At 44.6% G+C, this 19979-nt stretch overlaps 1 protein-coding gene across 1 annotated transcript in view; it reads left to right on the top strand.

Moving 5' to 3' along the window:
* Window positions 1–19979, top strand: part of ADAMTSL2 (ADAMTS like 2) — a 162765-nt gene that overhangs the window by 119207 nt on the left and 23579 nt on the right. The window contains exons 14-15 of the mRNA XM_073599673.1: window positions 8040–8166; window positions 10343–10556. Of these exons, the coding sequence (XP_073455774.1) occupies window positions 8040–8166; window positions 10343–10556 (341 nt within the window). The remainder of the gene's footprint in view (window positions 1–8039; window positions 8167–10342; window positions 10557–19979) is intronic.

Here is a 19979-nt window from a genome sequence, read left to right as displayed (position 1 = left end):
AAAAGAGATTTTAACTCTTACTGGTTCTTGCCAAAATTTTAAAATTTTTTTGTTAGAAAAGATGCTAGTGGAAGGGTTGATACTGGACTTTATAGGCACTGAGATACACAACATTTTTTTTTTTAACAGAAAAAAAGTTTTATTGAACAATAAGACAGTACAGGTTAGAAGGAGTCATACATAGGAATATTGATAAATACAGATTCAGAATTTCCCAATAATATACTTTTGTTTCTTTATATGGGTGATTGGCTATTAATATAATATACTATCGAGTAATCAAGAAACTTATGAGATTTACGGGTGAGGTAGCCACAAAATCATTCACATGAAAACCAAAACAAAGAGGGGTCGGAAAGTCCCCTCCTGTGTGATATTAATTAGTCCCCGGCTCTCTAGCAGAGAAAAGGAGGAGGTGGAAGGGGAAATGTGGAGAACGGGGCAGGGGTAGGAGGGGATGGGGGGGGGGGGGAAGGGGGGGAACACCATCCACCACAACACATTTTTATGATAAGTATGTCTATTTCCCCTTTTTCCTTCCTCCCTGTCTCCTTCTTTTCCTCTCAACCTCTTTCCTCCAACCTCCTCACATCACACCAAAAATAGGTATTTAGCGTCAGTTAGGTCACAACTCATTATGCAAGCTAAATCACAAGTGTTCGCCAGCCTAGAAGGGCGATGAGCCACGACAATGCTCATCCACATGTATTTACCCAATTTGACCAGATTTTGTCATATTTCTGTGGGATGTTCCTGCTCTCATAAGTAAGCCTATACAGAGGCAAAACACCATTGATCGACTTTTGCCAAGCTGCTATAGATGGGGGTTCTTTTTGTTTCCACCTAAGGAGTATTTCTCTCCTAGCGTAAAATAGGGAGTAAGTAAGGCAGAGTTTAATGTAGCGGTCTCCCTCTATATCATCTAAGTGACTCAGTAGCATAGTAAGGGGGTTAAGCGGGATTTTGATTCCACATATGTTACCTAAGATATCTGCCACTGAAGTCCAATATGGGCGTAATTTAATGCATGACCATACTGTATGAAAGAAGGAGCCCACCTCTACTCCGCATCTGTTAGAACTGGGGCTGAGCCCTGGGTATATATTAGCCAGCCTTTGTGGCGTGTAATACGCCCTGTGGAGGAATTTTAGTTGAACAAACCTGTCTCTAGCTGCTATCATAGAGGGGATAAAAGTCATCAGGCACTCCTCCCACTCCTCCTCCCCCAAAGAGGGGATATCAGCTTGCCACTTTGCCATTAACCTATTTGTTTTAACATCGTGTGCCACTGTGAGGTGCATGTAAAGAGTTGAAAGAGGCTTATCCAACATTCCCGAGATTAGGACACGCTCGATCGGGGCTGGTTTGAGGGTTACCTGGGAGGGAAACTGTGCTCTAAGAGCGTGGTGTAGCTGCCTATATCTAAAGAAAAAGGTTTGCGGCAACGCATGGCCCAGCCTCAGCTCCCGGAACGAAATTATACCCTCCCTGCAGATGACATGTTTTAATTTAACAATCCCTTTTTTGGCCCAACTTGCCAGATCGGGGATAGTCAGGAGGTGGGGGAGCATGGGATTCGCCCATAGTGGGGTGTGTGGGGAAATAGAGGAGCCCCCCAGGAGGGCGGCTCTGGAAGATCTCCAGACCTGAATGGTAGCCCTCATAGGGCCTGTAACCTCAGCCCCAGCCTTTACCCCTCTATACGGTAGATTAGACAGGGCTGCGTAGGAACCCAAGATAGCTGCCTCAAGGGTGACTGCTGGATTAAGTTGGGGTTGCGCAAACCACCACCTCACCGTTACTAGAACAGCGGCCCAATAGTACATCAGGAAGTTGGGCAGTGCCAAGCCACCGCTAGATAGGGGGAGGTAAAGTATGTTTTTTGCAACTCTCGGGGACTTTCCTGCCCAGATGAAGGAAACCACTATACTTTCCAACCGCCGAAAAAATGACTTAGGGATTGTTACAGGAGTGTGTCGAAAAAAATATAAAAATTTTGGCAGGTATACCATTTTTAGGAGATTTCCCCTCCCTACTGGGGTCAGCAGGAGAGATTTCCAGGTAGAGCATTTCTGTTGAAGTTGAGAAAGTAGCGGGAGGATATTCTTGTCAAGGTAGCCTGCAGAATCCCCACCCACTCTCACTCCCAGATATTTAAGTTCCTGTGTCCATTGCAAAGGGGTACCAGTGTCTACCAGGGGCATTGTTGGGTTCAGGGGGAAGAGGACTGATTTATTCCAATTAATTCTGATTCCAGAAAAGTAACCAAATTTGTCAATGATTGCTAGGGCTGATTTTAGGGAGTCAGAGGCATCCGCCAAGTACAAGAGGGAGTCATCAGCGTACAATGGAGTTTCTCCATCAGAGGGCCTACACGCAGTCCCCTGACCGAGTCATCCGCCCGCAGAAGGGCTGCAAGGGGCTCCAATGCCAGGGCGAACAGCGGCGGGGACAGCGGACAACCTTGTCTCGTACCTCTCCCCAGCGTGAACGCCCCGGAAAGCGTCCCATTAGTGCGGATTCTAGCAGTTGGGTGGGAGTAAAGCAGTCTGAGCCACATTAAAAATTTGGGTCCGAACCCAAATCTGCCAAGGACCTCCCAAAGGTAGCCCCACTCGACCGAGTCGAAGGCCTTCTCGGCGTGAGGCCACCACTCCCTGTCCATCCGAGGGGGTTATTGCTATATGTGTGTGTAAGCGCCGGATATTTATGTCTGTCCCCCTCCCAGGCATAAATCCTGTCTGGTCAGGGTGAACTAGAGCTGTAATGACCGAATTAAGTCTATTTGCCAGAATTTTGGCGAGAATTTTTGTGTCTACATTAAGTAGAGATATGGGACGGTAAGATGAACAAAGGGTAGGGTCTTTTCCGGGCTTGGGGATAACAATTATTATCGCCTCATGCATAGAGTCTGGGAGGTGTGCTTTCTCCATAGATTTGGCAAATAGTGTTTGAAGTTTAGGGGCAAGTTGTTCGGCATAGAGTTTGTAAAACTCTACCGGGAAACCGTCCGGTCCCGGTGTTTTCCCGGTTTGCATCATTTTTATGGCCTTGTGTATTTCTTCAACTTTGATGGGGCTATCCAGCTTGGCAGCGTATGTTGGGGTGAGAGTCGGAATGTCCACCCTGTCCAGGTACGCTGTGAGTTCCTCCATTTCATAAGACACCTTAGAGCTATATAGTGATCGGTAGAAGGAGGTGAATTCCCGGTTGATTTCGACTGGGGTGGACAGCAGTGAATTATCTGTCGCCCGAATTTGCCCTATAGACATTCTCACCGTCTGCTCCTTAGAGAGCCAGGCTAAAAGGTGACCTGTTTTTTCCTCTTGCTCAAATATTCTTTGTGTTTGGTGGAGGAGCCTCTTCTCTCCTGTTAAGATGTCCTTAACAGGAGAGTGTCACGCAAAAGGGACTGCAGCCTGGCGTAGGACTCTGGACTCGGCAACCTAATATATAATGCTTCCTGCCTTGCCGTCTCTAATTCTAGGCTAGTAAGTTCCTCCCTGCGTGCTCAACGAACCTTGGTTATTTTTTTTTGGTATTGTCCCCTAGAGAATGCCTTAAAAGCATCCCATACGGAGGAGGCCGAGGCTGTACCTGCATTTATCCCCCAGAACGATTCCAGTTCCTCTCTGTACCTCGGCCCCACCTCCACATCCGAGACCCAATACCTCGACAGTCTCCAGAGTATGTCCGAGGGAGCCAGCGAGAGATCTAACTCCAGAAGGAGTGGAGCGTGGTCCGAAATACCTCGGGGAAGGATCCTGATATCACGAACCCTGGGAAGAACCGGACTGCCCGCATAGACAAGGTCAATGCGGGAGAAGGTTTTATGGGAGGCAGAGTGGCATGTAAATGCTCTATCCTGAGGAAATTTCCATCACCACAGATCAACAAGGTCATATGTGTCAGCCCAGTCCACAAGCCCCCTCCGGGTCGTACCAGCAGGAGACAACCTGTCCAAGTCTGCATCCGGAACGAGGTTAAAGTCTCCCAGGAGGACCACATTATCTGCGGACAATTCAGCTATTTTTGATGTGATTTGGTTTAAAACCTGGAGAGAGGCCGGAGGAGGAAGGTAAAGGCCCGCTATTACCCAGGGAGTATGATGGATCAGCGCATGAATCACCACAAACCTGCCATTAGGGTCCAGTGCCAGATCGAGGAGCCTGAAAGGGAGTGATTTAAGGATTAGAATGCTTACCCCTCTGGAAAAGGTGGAGTAGGTCGAATGGTAGCGATATCCCACCCACGTCTTTTTAAGGGACATCGTCTTCCTACCGATCAAATGCGTCTCCTGGAACACACAGATATGAGGTCGGTAGGACTTGACAAATTGGAATACCAATGACCTTTTAATAGGTGAGTTAAGTCCTCTGGTGTTCCAGGAGATTATCTTAAGAGAAGACATCTAAATGACTAATGGGTAGGTTAGGAGGATTAATGTGCAAGAAGCATTCCCCGATCTGGCCCTCAGACCCAACAAGATTCATAAGGGAGTTTGAAAACAATAGTTCTATGACATTACTAGTTAACATCAGTACTGTCTTATACCATAAAAAGAAAAAAAGGGGGAAAAACAAACATAAACAATAGAGGCAACACAAGGCCTGCAACGGCAGACCGAGATAACCGGTGAATACCCCCCACCCACCCCGCCCATCCCCCAATACAGCAGGAGGGCTCCTCTCCCCAGGAAAACAAAGAGCTGGCTAGCTCAACTTGAGGGCAATGTGCAAAAAGCGCACCTCCTTTTTAACCGATGTGCATAGAACAGTCCGGCAAAAAATAAAGACGGAGGATTAACTTGTGTAAATCACCCGGATCCCTGGGGGCTCATACTTCAAACCTGGGGGGTCTTGAAAAACCAAACTAAAAAACACACTGAAGTAACAAAGTCAGAAATCGCCCCCCCAGATTGGTACTGCTGAATCTGGCTAAAGTTCTTGGTCTGCAGTGTCTTCATAATAATCAACTCGGGCCTCCCACCGACCCTCAAGCTTGCACATAGGATAGCCAAGTTCGTCGGTCTACATGTCCTCCTAACCCTGAGGGTGGGTATATGATGTGGCTGGTAGTAAGAGGTGGAAGCAACTGTGAGATAGATTTCAGAGGCATTGACTGACGTTTTCCCCCTAGCTTCTCATCGGTTTCCTACGAAGTTAGAATCCATGGCAGGAGCATGCCTTCATAGAGAGATCAGGGGGAAGCCACTGCCACCGACTCCCCCCCCCCCCCCCAAGGAACAGGGGAGAGCTATCATGTCTACCCGGAGGATCAGTTATAGGACAAGTCTTGATAAGGATGCAATCTCAAACAACATTTCTCCACTGTAGGAATGCAGGAAGATGGGGGGAGGGGTGTGCGCCCGCCACACAATCGCCAGAGCCATGCTTTTAAGTTCACTGCAACGTGTAAACTTCCTCTTACATGAGGCCTAATGACCAAGTTCAGGGTTGGGAGCAAGGATTGCAGACCAGCAGTACATCATGAAACAAAAGTTACAACATACCACATGACGGCTCAGTTAGGTAGCGACTCGACTCACGCCGCGGCATCTCTTGGCGAGGTGAAAAACTGGACACGTTCCCCATCTTGAATGCGTAGCTTCGCAGGGAAAAGCATGCTGTATTTTAAACCCTTCTGGCGTAGCATACCGCGAACGTGATCAAATGCTTTTCTTTGGCGCTGAGTCTCCACTGTGTAATCAGAGAATATAAGCAATTTCACATTTGCGAATTTTAGCTCTCCCTGCAGGCGAGCTGCCCTCAGCACGGTATCCCGGTCCCGGTAGTGTAGCAACTTAAATATAAAGGTGCGAGGTGGATTCCCCGGGGGCCCTCTGGTAGCTGGGATGCGGTGAGCTCTCTCAATAGAAAAATGTGGAGAAAACTGCCCGGGGAAGCAAGGTTGGTAGTAGGCCATCCATGAATCCCACCAGATCTTCTCCCTCTGCTCCCTCCGGGAGGCCAAGAACCCGCAGGTTGTTACGCCTGTTGCGGTTCTCGGCATCTTCCGCTCTGTTTTCCAGGTGTTTTACCTTCAATTGTAAAGCTCGGATGTCCGCGTGTTGTTCCCTCAGGGCGTCCTCCATATCCGAGACCCTTCTCTCCACTTCCGTCACACGTTCCCGAAACTTAACCATGTCTCTACGGATAAGCGCCGTCTCTGTCTGAACATGCTCTATTTTTGTGGTCAGAGCAGCCTGACAGGTGGAGATTGCTGTCATGAGGGCCTCAAACGCCGCCAAGCCCGCCTCTATGGCCCCGGCAGGTGGCGGATCCGTCTGAGTCTCCATGTGGGACGCCTCGTGGGGGATAGGCCGCGACGTGTGTTGGGTGCTTACAGGGGTGGCAGCGTTCGATTTTGTCCCTGCTTTTCTGCCTGCGGGCATCGCCCAAGCCTCTCCCCAAGTATCCGCCGAAAGGCACGTGCAAGGCGAGCCTCTTACACCAGGATTTGCTCAGGATAATGCTGCCGGAGAGGAGAGCGGAGTTAACAAGCGACCGCTCTCTGCGCCATCTTGGACACGCCCCCGAGATACACAACATTTAAAAATAAAAATATTTTTATTACAAATTGATTAAAACAAGCACAACCAGACAACCACTAGTTTAAAAAACATTGCAAAGTAAAAATTGCCTATATGCTTTTACAACACTCAACCCAAACACCAAGAAGTATACTCCTGAATAATCATGACGGTGTCCTTGTTGAAACAACAGTTAATGTTCTATCAGGCTTGGTGTGAGTTGATCATAGTGTGCAGTAGCTTGGCTCGATATGCTTGATATAAATTGATATCCTATAAAGTCCACTAGCATCTTCAGTTAATGGGACGTGGCACATTTATATACTATTTTGGTATCCACCGCACCACCCTGTGGTGATACCTTAAAATCATCTAGTTTTTGGAAAGATTTACAGATATACAAACACAGAAAAAATATAAAGCAGTATTAAACCCAAAACAAAAAATGTATTATATTGCAGCTTACTAATGTATATACGTTGTGACTGCATTAGTTTTTTTTTTATATGTGTTTTTTCCCTCTGTTTTCACCTGGTGATCTGGCTAGTAACACTTCCTTGTTTAGAATTGTCTGTCTGGGGGTGGGTAGTGTTAGATGTTCTAGCAGATTTAGAAGCCAAAAGTCCAGCTAACATTTTATATATTATATAACTTTATATTCAGCAGTTACAGCAAACAGTTTTTTTCCTTTTGGGATAAAGGTTTTACATAAACAAATAAACGTTAATCATCATAAGCACCAATGTCAGTGGTAAATGGTTTGTCCCAACTCTCTAACTGCTACATCTCCAGAACAGCTTGTTCTGTTAAAAAACAACAGACTTACTGGCTAGATCGCCAGCTGAAAATAAAAGAAAGAAAGCCTAATAAAGGAAAAGAATGCAGCCACCACATCTATGAATTGGTAAGCTGCAATAAAGTAGATGTTTGTTTTGGGTTTAATATTGTTTAACACCTTGGAGGAAGGTGTCCTCCTTTAAGGAATTTAGGATTCCAGGAGGCGAGGAAAGGTTTATGATCCTGTGACAAGCAGCAATCGGGAGCTTTACGTTAGCAGTCGGTAACTGTGCTGGGAGCCCACAGGGCGCACTCTCTCGCCACAGCTGTATCTGCACTAATGCACGCAAATATGCGGTCGCTCGGCGCCAAGAGGTTAAAGAGTATATTGCCAAAGTACCTACGAAGGATCCACTTTGTGCTGGTCTGAGTACACTTTGATTGGTCACTTTGGATTATTTCCATTTTCTCCATGCTATGCTTGAGAAATATTCTACTACTATATTTTGTAGTGCATAGCAATATTTGTTTATTAAAATTGGTTCAAATGGTGTTATCAGGAGGGATGTCAAATGGGGCAGACTTGGTCTTTTTGCTGCCATCACTCTTCTATGTTTTTATTGTCAGTCTATGTGCTTGTATGTCAGGTCCTCTTTATAGATGACATTCTACAGAACAAATATCTAGCCCGTGTAACCGTTTGTTGTGTTGATTTATTATCCCCGGACAGGAGTGATGTCCACCTATGCCATGTGTGTGCGATACGACGGGGTGGAAGTAGACGACTCGCACTGTGACGCTCTGACCCGCCCTGAGCCAGTCCACGAATTCTGCGCAGGAAGGGAGTGCCAGCCAAGGTACACTCTGTAGTAAACATAGCAGATTACTATGACTGCCACGTCCCAGGTCTGACCTCCCTGCCAATATCTGCCAAAAATTCAAATAGTCTTTGTAACACTTTTACTTTAAACAGTCTGTAAATAGATACACTGTGTAGACTGAACTCTTACAGCTAAGCTTGTCATGGTTCTCTGTACAGCACTTTGTACTATGTCAGAGCTGTGAAAGGGTCTAATGATAATAGTGTGACTATGGTGGGTACATTAGAATGTAAGCTCCTCTGGTGCAGAGACTGATTTGACTAGTTCAATGTTTTCTGTACAGCACTGCTGAAGATGTCAGAGTTATATATCGGTATATTAATAGTGTGTGACTGCAGTGGTTCAGAATGATGTAACTGTCTCAGTGTGTACAGCATTGTAGTATCTGTCAGACCTACATAAAAATATGTATAATAATATTAAAAGCGACTGTGGTGGGACCTTAGAGTGTAAGCTCCTCTGGTACAGAGACTAATGTTTGTAGCTCTGTGTTTTCTGTACAGCACTGTCAAAGCTATATAAAGGTAAAATAATAATAATAGTGTGTGACTGCTGTGAGGTCATTCGAGTGTATGCTCCTCTGGTTCAGACTGATATAAGTGGCTCAGTGTTCCCTGTACAGCATTGTGGAATATGTTGGATCTATATATATGTGTAGCAGTACTGTACTGCAAGGGGATATTGGAGCATAAGCTCCTCTGGTGTAGGTACTGATATAAATAGCTTTTCCTGTACAGCACTGTGGAATACTGTATGTCAAAGCTATATATACTGTAAATGTATAATAATGATAGTCTTTGATTGTGGTGTAATTTTGGAATATAAGCTTCTCTGTTGTGAAGATCAGTATGAATTTTTCAGTGTATCCTGTGCAGAATTTCAGAATGGCAAATTGGAATTAAAGGGTCAGTTGACCCAAAAGTATTTTTTTTTTGTTATAGTTGGGAGCCTGTTGAATTGAGTCCACCCCTTGTTTTTATATGTCTTGATCACTCCGCAAAGAGATCATTCTTGACTCTCTTTCTGACCTCCTGGGAGTTTGGGGTGTTCCCACTCACCTTTATGTATTGCAGCTTCTCCTGTTACATTCTCCATAATAAAAAATAATGCATATCCAGCAGAAAGATCATGGGTACAGCAGGTGTGCAGACTCGGGAACTGAAGTGCACAGATCTCCCCAATAGAGTCCCTGAGAGATAAAAGAAAATTTCATATGGTTCAACTCTCCAACAAACATCCAACAGACAATGAAATATAGATTTTAGGTGAAGTGGCCGTTTCATGGAACACATAGGTGTATTTATTTTTTTGTTGTTGAAAAACTATACTTTATTTTATATAACAAGTATGTAAAAAACAAGAAACTTTATCAGGGTACATTCCACTCTGTATTGTGTCGCAGCGCATGAGTACACTAGATTACAATACAGTTCCAGTCACACAATAAATGCATTCACTCTGCCGTATGATGCCAAACGTGTTGTGCGGAGCAAAGTTCCCGGAATGCATGACACTGCTTACCTCGAAAAACATTGTGTGGCCCCTAAGATACCACCAAAATACTTATCGGTGCAATGTCAGATGTGCAGTGCCTCAGTTAGGCTGGCCATTCACAGTGCAAATTTCATTCCTGCAACCACAGAGAAAGAAATTTGCACGATTCCCCCATCAACACAAACAGTGCTGACAGGGGAATCAGCCACAGTCTTCTCCCGGCGTAAATGGCTCCCCCCCGCTGAGAGAAGACAGTGATTATTGCTAGTGGCTGTAGCAGCCGCTAGCGATAATTGCAAGAGAATCAGGCAGGCTGGTTGTACCCAAGTTGATTGATCGATCATTGTACATTCAGCCTGCCCATTAACGGTTTGACGGAACCGGCTGAGATTCGAACCGTGTGTGGTTCTGGTTCCAAGGCCCTCAACCAGCCCTGTGCAAAGGGGCCTCTCAGAAAACATGCAGGGAAGCTTCCTCCTTGATGATGCAAAAGGGGCTGTGCCTGTATCTGCACAGATTTCTGGCATGCATAAATGTCCTTAGAGGCAAACCCCCTTGTCTATGAGAAACACATAGATGTATTGTTCTTAGTAAATGTTGTACAGTAGCTGCAATCCTGTTCATTGGCCCAAATGTGATCTAGTGTTGTTTCTTCTAGGTGGGAGACGAGCAGTTGGAGTGAATGTTCTCGGACCTGTGGAGAAGGGTACCAGTTCCGGATTGTGCGGTGCTGGAAGATGATCTCACCTGGATTTGACAGCTCTGTCTACAGTGATCTGTGCGATTCTGCAGACATCACCAAGCCAGACGAGAGGAAAGTATGCAGGAACCCAGCATGTGGACCACAGTGGGAGATGTCTGAGTGGTCAGAGGTATGTATCTGGCTTCTGTGGCCAGAAGAGAACAGCATTGTTTCTCTCCCATGTCCAGGGAGAGCCAGGGTTGCTTAAGGCCCCTTTCACAGGGGCGCCTCTGCTCAGCAGAATCAGCTTGCTCATCGGGGGGATCTCTCCGCTGATCCCCGCTAAGCAGGCAGATAACAGGTCCGTGCCCGCTCCGCTATGCAGAGCAGATACGGACATGGTCTCGCTCTCCTCTATCGGGCAATCAGATGGAAACGGACCGTCTGTCTGTTTCCATTCGATCCGCCGGGCGGATGGGGAATAGGACCACCATCCGTTTTGGTGGACAGGATCAGATTGGATGGAGGCGGGTGTCAGCGGACATGTTTCCGCTGACATCCGCCACTCCATAGAGGAGACTGGAGGGTCTGATCAGGTCTGCCTGAAAAACTGACAGGTAGTCCTGTTCGGACAGCTCATGCGAAAGGGGCCCATCACAAGCAAGAAGTTGAAATGAAATCCTGGGAAATACTTTGCATGCACTTCTGTTTTTTCCAACACGTGTTTATTTATTCAAATTAAAGGAATCATTGCCATCTGAAAAGGCCCATTGCCTGGCTACTCCTGTCATTAATATTTTCTGCAACAATGAAACCTTTATTAAGATAGACTTACTAAAATAGCAGTCTATTTTCTTTTTATAAAGTACAGCAATTGTCCCATATTTGCCCACAAAGTTTTACAAATGTATCTGTTATCAGTATAGTCTTTGAGTGAACACAAGACCAGGTGTCCCTATTATAACAGGATCATTTCTGGCTCAAAGAAGTCCCTAACTGTCCCTGGAAATTAAGGTCTATATCTGCCAAGTGTTCACACTAAATAGCTTTCTTGTCTGCAGCGGATGGCAAGCCTATTGCTGTAAATGGACAGGCTTGCTCGCTGGAGCTGGAAAGTTAAATAGCTCTACAAGTTATTACTAAATTCCGAATGAACACAGGAGATATACCTACTGTGAGTTGCATATGCTTAAAAAAAAATGTGCAGCTCGGTTAATGCAAAATCTGACTATTCAGACTTTAGCTATTTGTATTCAGCCCCCCCAAGTCAATACTTTGTAGAATCACCTTTCACTGCAATTACAGCTGCAAGTCTTTTTGGGTATGTCTCTACCAGCTTTGCACATCTAGAGAGTAAAGATTTTGCCCATTCTTCTTTGCAAAATAGCTCAAGCTCTGTAAGATTAGTTGGAGAGTGCCTGTGAACAGCAATTTTCAAGTCTTGCCACAGATTCTCAATTAGATTTAGGTCTGGACTTTGACTGGGCCATTCTAACACATGAATATGCTTTGATCTAAACCATTCCATTGTAGCTCTGGCTGTATGTTTAGGGTCGTTGTCCTGCTGGAGGGTGAACCTCTGCCCCAGTCTCAAGTCTTTTGCAGACTCTAATAGGGTTTCGTCTAATGCCGCGTAAACGTGACCGGACTTTTCGGCATCAAAGGTCCGACAGAACAAATCAGTCGGAAAATTCAATCGTGTGTGGGCTTCATCGGACCTTTTCTGTCTAAAAATTTGACGGACCTTAGAAATAGAACAAGTTTCAAATCTTTCTGACGGACTCAATTCCTATCAAAAAACCCATTCGTCTGTATGCTAGTCCGACGGACCAAAAACGACGCAAGGGCAGCTATTGGCTACTGACTGTGAACTTCCTTATTCTAGTCCGGTTGTACATCATCACGTTCGAAAGGATTGGACTTTGGTGTGATCGTGTGTAGGCAAGTCAGTTTCGTCTGAACTTTGTCGGAACGCCGTTGAAAAGTCCTTTGGAATTCAGTCCGATGAAAAGTCTGCTCGTGTGTATGCGGCATAAGATTGCCCCGTATTTGGCTCCATCCATCTTCACATCAACTCTGACCAGCTTCCCTGTCCTTGCTGAAGAAAAGCATCCACACAACATGATGCTGCCACCACTATGTTTCACGGTGGGGATGGTGTGTTCAGGGTGATGTGGAATGTTAGTTTTCTGCCACACATAGCATTTTGCTTTTAGGCCAAAACTTTCAATTTTGGTCTCATCTGACCAGAGCACCTTCTTCCACATGTTTTCTGTGTCCCCCACATGGTTTCTCACAAACGGGACTTCTTATGGCTTTCACCAACAATGGCTTTCTTCTTGCCACTCTTCCATAAAGGCCAGATTTGTGGAGTGCACGACTAATAGTTGTCCTGTGGATAGATTCTCCCACCTGAGCTGTGGATCTCTGTAGCTCCTCCAGAGTTACCATGGACCTCTTGGCTGCTTCTCTGAATAATGCTCTCCTTGCCCGTCCTGTCAGCTTAGGTGGACAGCCATGTCTTGGTAGGTTTGCAGTTGTGCCATACTTTTTCCATTATCAGATGATTAACCTAAACCTACTTTAACCCCTTTGTGCCAACCGTACGCAAATTTGCAATCATGGGTTGAAGGGGTTAAACCGGGGTGATGCCTGCGGCTGCAGGCATCACTCCAGTACCGTTTTTCTAGAGCCAGCGTTTGGCTTTTTAGTGATAACAACCAATGCGGCTAAAAGCCCCTTGGTTGTTATCCTGAAAGAGCGGAAGGGGAAGTTCCCCCCTCCTGCCGCTTTCCGCTGCCCTTCCCCTCGGGAGACCCAAGCCACCAGCCAGCGCGTCCACCGCCTAGGCTGAGACCTGAACAAAGCCGGATTCGGCTTTGATCGGGTCTCCAATGTAAAGTCCCGGAAGTGCCGTCACAACGTTACTTCCAGTTTACTTGGCTGCCAATGGTGCCGATTTAAAAAAAATCACTATTCAGAATCGCAGATTTTGGCAATCTGAATACTTTTAGACCCCCGATCCCTCCATAAAGAGTACCTGTCACCACCTATTACTGTCACAAGGGATGTTTACATTCCTTGTGACAGCAATAAAAGTGATCAGATTTTTTTTTTTAAAGGGACAATGTAAAATAAATAAGGAAAAAAAAATTTTTTAAAGTGCCCCCGTCCCCGCGTAGCAAAGAAAACACATACGTAAGTCGCGCCCGCAAATGTAAACGGTGTTTAAATCACACATGCGAGGTATCGCTACGATCATCAGAGCGAGAGCAATAATTTTAGTAAAAGACCTCCTCTGTAACTCTAACATGGTAACCGTTACATTTTTTTTAAACGTGTCGCCTATGGAGATTTTTAGGTACAGGAGTTTGTCGCCATTCCACTAGTGTGCGCAATTTCAAAGCATGACATGTTAGGTATCTATTTACTTGGCATAATATCATCTTTCACATTATACAAAAAAATTGGGCTAACTTTACTATTAAGTTTTTTTTTAATTCATGAAAGTGTTTTTTTTTTTTCAAAAAAATTGTGTTTGAAAGACCGCTGCGCAAATACCGTGTGACATAATGCAATGATCGCCATTTTATTCTCTAGGGTCTCTGCTAAAAAAATATATATATTATGTTTGGGGGTTCCAAGTAATTTTCTAGCAAAAATATGGATTTTAACTTGCAAGCAAGAAATGTCAGAAATAGGCTTAGGCATGAAAGGGTTAAACTTCTTTTCAACATTATCCCTGACCTGTCTGGTGTATTCCTTGGCCTTCATGATGCTGTTTGTTCACTAAGGTTCTCTAACAAACCTCTGAGGGCTTCACAGAACAGCCGTATTTACACTGAGATTAAATTACACATAGGTAGATTCTATGTACTAATTAGGTGACTTCTTAAGGCAATTGGTTCCACTAGATTTTAGTTAGGGGTATCAGAGTAAAGGGGGCTGCACGCTACACTTTTCAGATATTTATTTGTAAAAAAAATGGAAAACCACTTATCATTTTCCTTTACACTTCACAATTATGTGCTACTTTGTGTTGGTCTATCACATAAAATCCCAATAAAATACATTTACGTTTTTGGTTGTAACATGACAAAATATGGGAAATGTCAAGGGGTACGAATACTTTTTCATGGCACAGTACACACTCAGAAGCTGGGAGATTAGCCAGTTAGCAAGGCACCAACTGTCAGCATTCAGGGGACCTTTGACCCCCTCTCAAATTGAAAAAGGCATCATCAAAGGAAGTACAGCTAAATAAGGAACTAAACTGTATCTTATATAAGTAAGACTGCTTGATCAGATTTCTGCAAAAGCCTGGTTGTGCCTGGTTCTCAGTAGCCATGGCTTTATATCTAATAGGTGCTGCTTTTGCATTGTAAATCAGGCTGACCACAAGGGCCCCCTTAAACAGTCTTATCGATTTCTATCATTCTTCTGGTCCTTTGCACTACTTAGTTGTATGTAAAATTAAAAGAAATTGCACAGAGATTGTGCAATTAGGTTGTAACATGTGTGGCCAACTTAACATTTACTGAAAATTATGTGGAATAAAGGACTACATTAAAAAACATTAAATTATGTCCAATCAGGTAGGCCTATATATACAGTACTTGTTAGTAATCTAAAAGAGAATCTAGAATCAGACTGTAATATTAATTGCCAGTCTAGGAGCCCCCAAATCTAAGACTTTCAATCAATGCACAAAATTCAGGCTCTGGCCTCCTGCAGCAACTTTGCAGCTTGTGTGTGATTTTTACCCTGCCTAATCTGTATTAATACGGTACCAACACTGAGCTTCCTAATGATTCATCCACAAAGCAGCAGGCCAGGTTTGGGTTTGCTGGAACTTGTAGTTCAGAATAGATGTAGGAAGCTGCAATTCAATAAAAAGGTTTCTATGGTGTGCTTTGTTTCCATTTCATGCTTACACAATTATGTTATAGAGAGGCAGCTAAGACACTGTAAAACTGATGACGTTGTTATTTTCAGTGCCAAGCCCCCTGTTCAGACCAAAGGGAACGCTTATTAATTGCTGTGGTTCCCCGGTGATTGTGGCTTTGCATGTCCCCAGATTGTGCTGCTCACCCTGCAGTTCTGTGCAGGTGACCGCAGCTTTTGATCCATCCCAGGTGCAGCTGTGTGCACCCCAGCAAGGAATGAAGCCTTTGATGAAGCCACTGGGCACCATTACTGCCTATGCTAATCTCATTTAGATCTGTGTCTGCAGCCAAGTGCCAGTTGGCAGAGCATAAAACAGCCTAACTCAGAGGGATCAGAAAATCATGAAAGGGCCTGCGATGTGAAATGCGTCAATCACACACTACCCTGCTGAAAACTGATAGGCTGTCTCTTGCTGGTGTAGCTTTATCAAATGCCACAAGCTGATGTTTCATCCCACAGGAGGAAGCGAGACTGATAGTTTGGGAAGTAGGCAGTGTTTGGCCAGAAATCCTTTTTTTTGACGAGAAGAGCGATTAACTACTGAACATCCAAAGTATGGCTCTCTTTCATACATTTTCAGTAGCCATGGGAAAACTTTAGTTATGGTAGAACTACAAAGCCAGGATTGCTTGTCATAATGAGGTTTAAAAAGCATGGGTGTCCTTATCCTACATGAAATGAAGAGCCATGTTGTGTATCCTTACTGCATGGAAGCTTGAGGTTTTCTCACAAAAGAGAAAAACATGAATGTCTGAACTTATATAGAGCTGGATGACACTTCCTGCATCATTGACACTGGAGTTTCACAGCTTTATTTTGTCGTACTCTGGCCTTATGTCCTTTCCTTCCGAATCACTATGAGGACCCTGCTCCTTCTCTCCTATCCTGAAATACTCTGTGCTGTGGTGGACTCTGTTTCCCCTTCTAATACCCTGTACACACGATCAGAAATTCCACCAGCAAAAGTCGGATGAGAGCTTTTGGTCAGAAATTCCAACCATGTGTATGCTCCATTGGACTTTTGCTGGCAGAATTCCAGCCAGCAAAAGATTGAGAGCAGATTTTCTATTTTTCGATCAGAAAAAGTTCCTATCCGAAAATGCATTCGTCTGTATGAATTCAGACGCGCAAAAAATCACGCATACTCGGAAACAATTCGACGCATGCTCTGAAGCATTGAACTTAATTTTCTCTGCTCGTCATAGTGTTGTACGTCACCACGTTCTTGATGGTCGAAAGTTCAGAGAACTTTTGTGTGACCGTGTGTATGCAAGGCAAGCTTGAGCGGAATTCTGTTGGAAAAACCATCCAAGTTTTTTCTGACGGAATTTCTGATCGTGTGTATGGGGCATTACTCTCCTCTCCTAAAATACTCTGTGCTATGGCGGACTCTGCTCCTTCTCTCCTATCTCTCCTCTCCTGAAATACTCTGTGCTGTGGGGGACCCTTCTCCTTTATCTAACTCTCCGCTCCTGAATCACTCTGTGCTGCGGAGGACCCTGCTCTTTCCTCTAACTCTCCGCTCATGAAATACTCTGTGCTGTGGCGGACTCTACTGCCTCTTCTAACTCTCCTCTCCTGAAATACCCTGTGCTGTGGTGGACTCTGCTCCTTTCTCTAACTCTCCTCTCCTGAAATACTCTGTGCTGTGGGGGACCCTGCTACTTCCTCTAACTCTCCATTTCTAAATAAATCTTTGTGCTGCTGGATATCGCTGCGGTTTCCAGTATCTGAATCACCTGTCTGTTCTGATACTATAACAGAATATGACCATCAAAGGGGGGTATTGTGGGTGTGCAAGTAGTTTTAGAAAGTGCCACATCATGATTGGTATAGAAGAAGATTGGATTGAAAATATGGACTTTATAGGCATCAGGTAAAAAAAAAAAAATACTTTTATTAGAATGCATAAGTTCATGAACAACATTCATAAAACCATAAATAAAAAGGTAATCAGATCAGGCTACTATGATCAAACGACCAAAACCAATCCCGTAGAGGTGTCACAACACCAGCTGATTGCTTGAAGGCTGATATGATCCAAGGGAGATTGGCATAGGTCAACGTAGCTTGCCGAAGCTCAACATGTTTCGCAAAAGATTGCTTCCTCAGGAGGTTAGGTAAGTATTGTAGGTGAAAAAAATTACATAAGGATCTCCAGAAGTATATTAAAGCAGATTCATCATATACTGTATATTAAGCATAAATGAGTATAGTAATAGTATTCAAAAACTTTTTTGGGTTGTGCATAAAGACCAAGGCACCACAGAACATGCAAGCTCAGGGTATCCCAGTGGATGTGGGGACACGTATATACACACCCACACATGAGGAGCTTAACCATAATTCCAAAAGAAGAAAAGGGAGAGAATGAATATATACTGTAATTAGAGTTTTTCACCAGAGGAGCTTGGACCTAAATAAAGACACAGACTCCTACATAGATAAAGGTGATATCCAAAAAGACTAAACAAGGAAACTTGCAATTCCATACATTGAATTGTAGAACTTTAAATAATGATTACGTTTGGCTGACTATACAGTATTCTGACAGAGGAGGAGTCCCATTGTCAGAATACAACAGCACAACGGGGAGGATTCCTCCATCCACCTCACATGTGTCCTCTAGATGATCAAGAAAAATAACGAGGCATCTATGGCCAGCTTAACTCTCCTCTTCCTAGACACTCGTGCTCCTCCCACATCTACTCTTGAAATATTTTCTGCTATCTAATTTGTCTTCCCTGAAATACAAAGTGCTGCTGGAGGACTCTGCTCCTTATGCTAACTCTGCTCTCCTGAAATACTCTGCACAGCTGGATGACTTTGCTCATTATGCTGTCTTTTATCCGAAATCACACTTTGCTGCTTGAGGACTGTGCTGCTTTCATCCACTCTCCTCTCATGAATTACACCTTCCTAAATTTTACTTTTCTTTCCTGACATACTCTGTACTGCTAGCAGGCTCTTCTTCATCTGCTGTCTAACTTCTATTTCCTCTCCTGATGTATGCTGCACTACTAGAGGACTTTCCTCCTCTCACTCTATACTCTCCTCTCCTCAAACATTCTATGCTGCATAAGGGCTCTACATCTTTGACTAGCTCTCATCTCCATACCTACTCTGTGCTTGAAGGTGATTGGAAAAAATGATTGTGTGTTGCCAGAAATAACCATTAGCTCCTGCTGGGACTTGTAGTTCACCTGCACCTGTAAGCAGCAGCTTGCAATCTGTGGTCTCCAGACTGAACCTATCATTGTTCATGTCTCGGCTCTTGCATATAGTGCCAGTGCCAGTCTCGCTCTCTCGAGCAGCTATGCCCCCTTGGCATTGCTGTCTGTTCATTTTAAAAGCATGGCCATAAAAGTGATAGTTTTGCATTTTCAGCGCGCTCCATGCACTGAACTATATAAATAAGGCCTCCTCACACCTTAAACCAGATGTCTTGGCAGACAGGACTTGTGCTCTGATCAGCTGTCTTCTCGTCTGGAGACAAAGTGTGCCTGTAGGTAATTTTAGCCAGGAATGTAGTCTGGATGTACAGGCCGGCCCGCACATGGGACACCATGATTGCAGGTAATAAGGACCTCCGCTGCGAACCCAACTTAATTCTCCCACTGAGCTCATCTTTTCCGAGGATCCTGCTCTGTTAGTCATGGCATGAGAACATCTCAAGGCACTGTTTCTGTCTGTAGTGGTCACATAATAGAACTTCCCATTGTCATTAAAGCTACACTCCGCTTACGCATGAAAAGTTTACACTGAAATTTTCATTCTGGCTTCCATCTTCTGCAACCAGCTGCCCAGCTCTATTAATACTTTTGACTGCCAGTGTTATTCTCTGAATGACTTGAAGCCAATCAGCTCCTAAGTGGCCAATCACCAAGAACCAGCCTTGTCATGTGTGAAGGAGGGGCGTGAGTGACATTCTAATCCATAAGTGAAAGTACACTGTATTTCTTATTGCATCCTTCGGGTAGGTATAAGCATCTGGTGGGGACGCCAATAAACCGAACCTGCATGGGCAAAGCACAGGTTCAATTTAAAGCAGAACTATACTTACCTAGCCAGGGCCGACATTCTTTGGCTGGTCTTCTTCCAGGTTCAGGATCTTTATCCATCTGGATAGGCCGAGCTGGGATAACATAACTTCCACACATGTGCAGGTTTTCAGTCATACCATGGTTATACCACTGCTAAAGAAAGCTAATGTGGAGTGCACCGTGTTGAGCAATAATCGCCCTATCTCCACCCTGCCGTTTTTGGCAAAAATTTTGAAGCGAGCTGCGATATGGCAACTTCAGCCTCACCTGGAGCCTAATAAAATTTTTGATGATTTCCAGTCAGGATTTCGTCCTGGGAGAGGTCCGGAAACTGCCCTGGTAAAAGTCCAGGACGACCTACTCTGGGCCTTGGATGAGAATGAACCTTCAGCTTTGGTACTTCTGGATCTGTCGGCAGCTTTTGATACCATCGACCATTCTATACTTGTGGATAGGCTGAAGACAGTGGCGGGAATGGATGGTATAGCTCTGGCATGGTTAGCCTCGTTCCTGTGAGACAGGGTTCAGAGGGTAAAGTTGGGACCGTTTTATTCCTCCGATAGTCCCCTGTCTTGCGGGGTCCCACAAGGATCAGCTTTATCTCAGATCCTTTTTAATATCTA

This window comes from Aquarana catesbeiana, linkage group LG09 (assembly GCF_042186555.1).
Source record: "Aquarana catesbeiana isolate 2022-GZ linkage group LG09, ASM4218655v1, whole genome shotgun sequence".
Lineage (NCBI taxonomy): Eukaryota > Metazoa > Chordata > Amphibia > Anura > Ranidae > Aquarana > Aquarana catesbeiana.
This window is presented reverse-complemented; position numbering and strand designations above follow the sequence as displayed.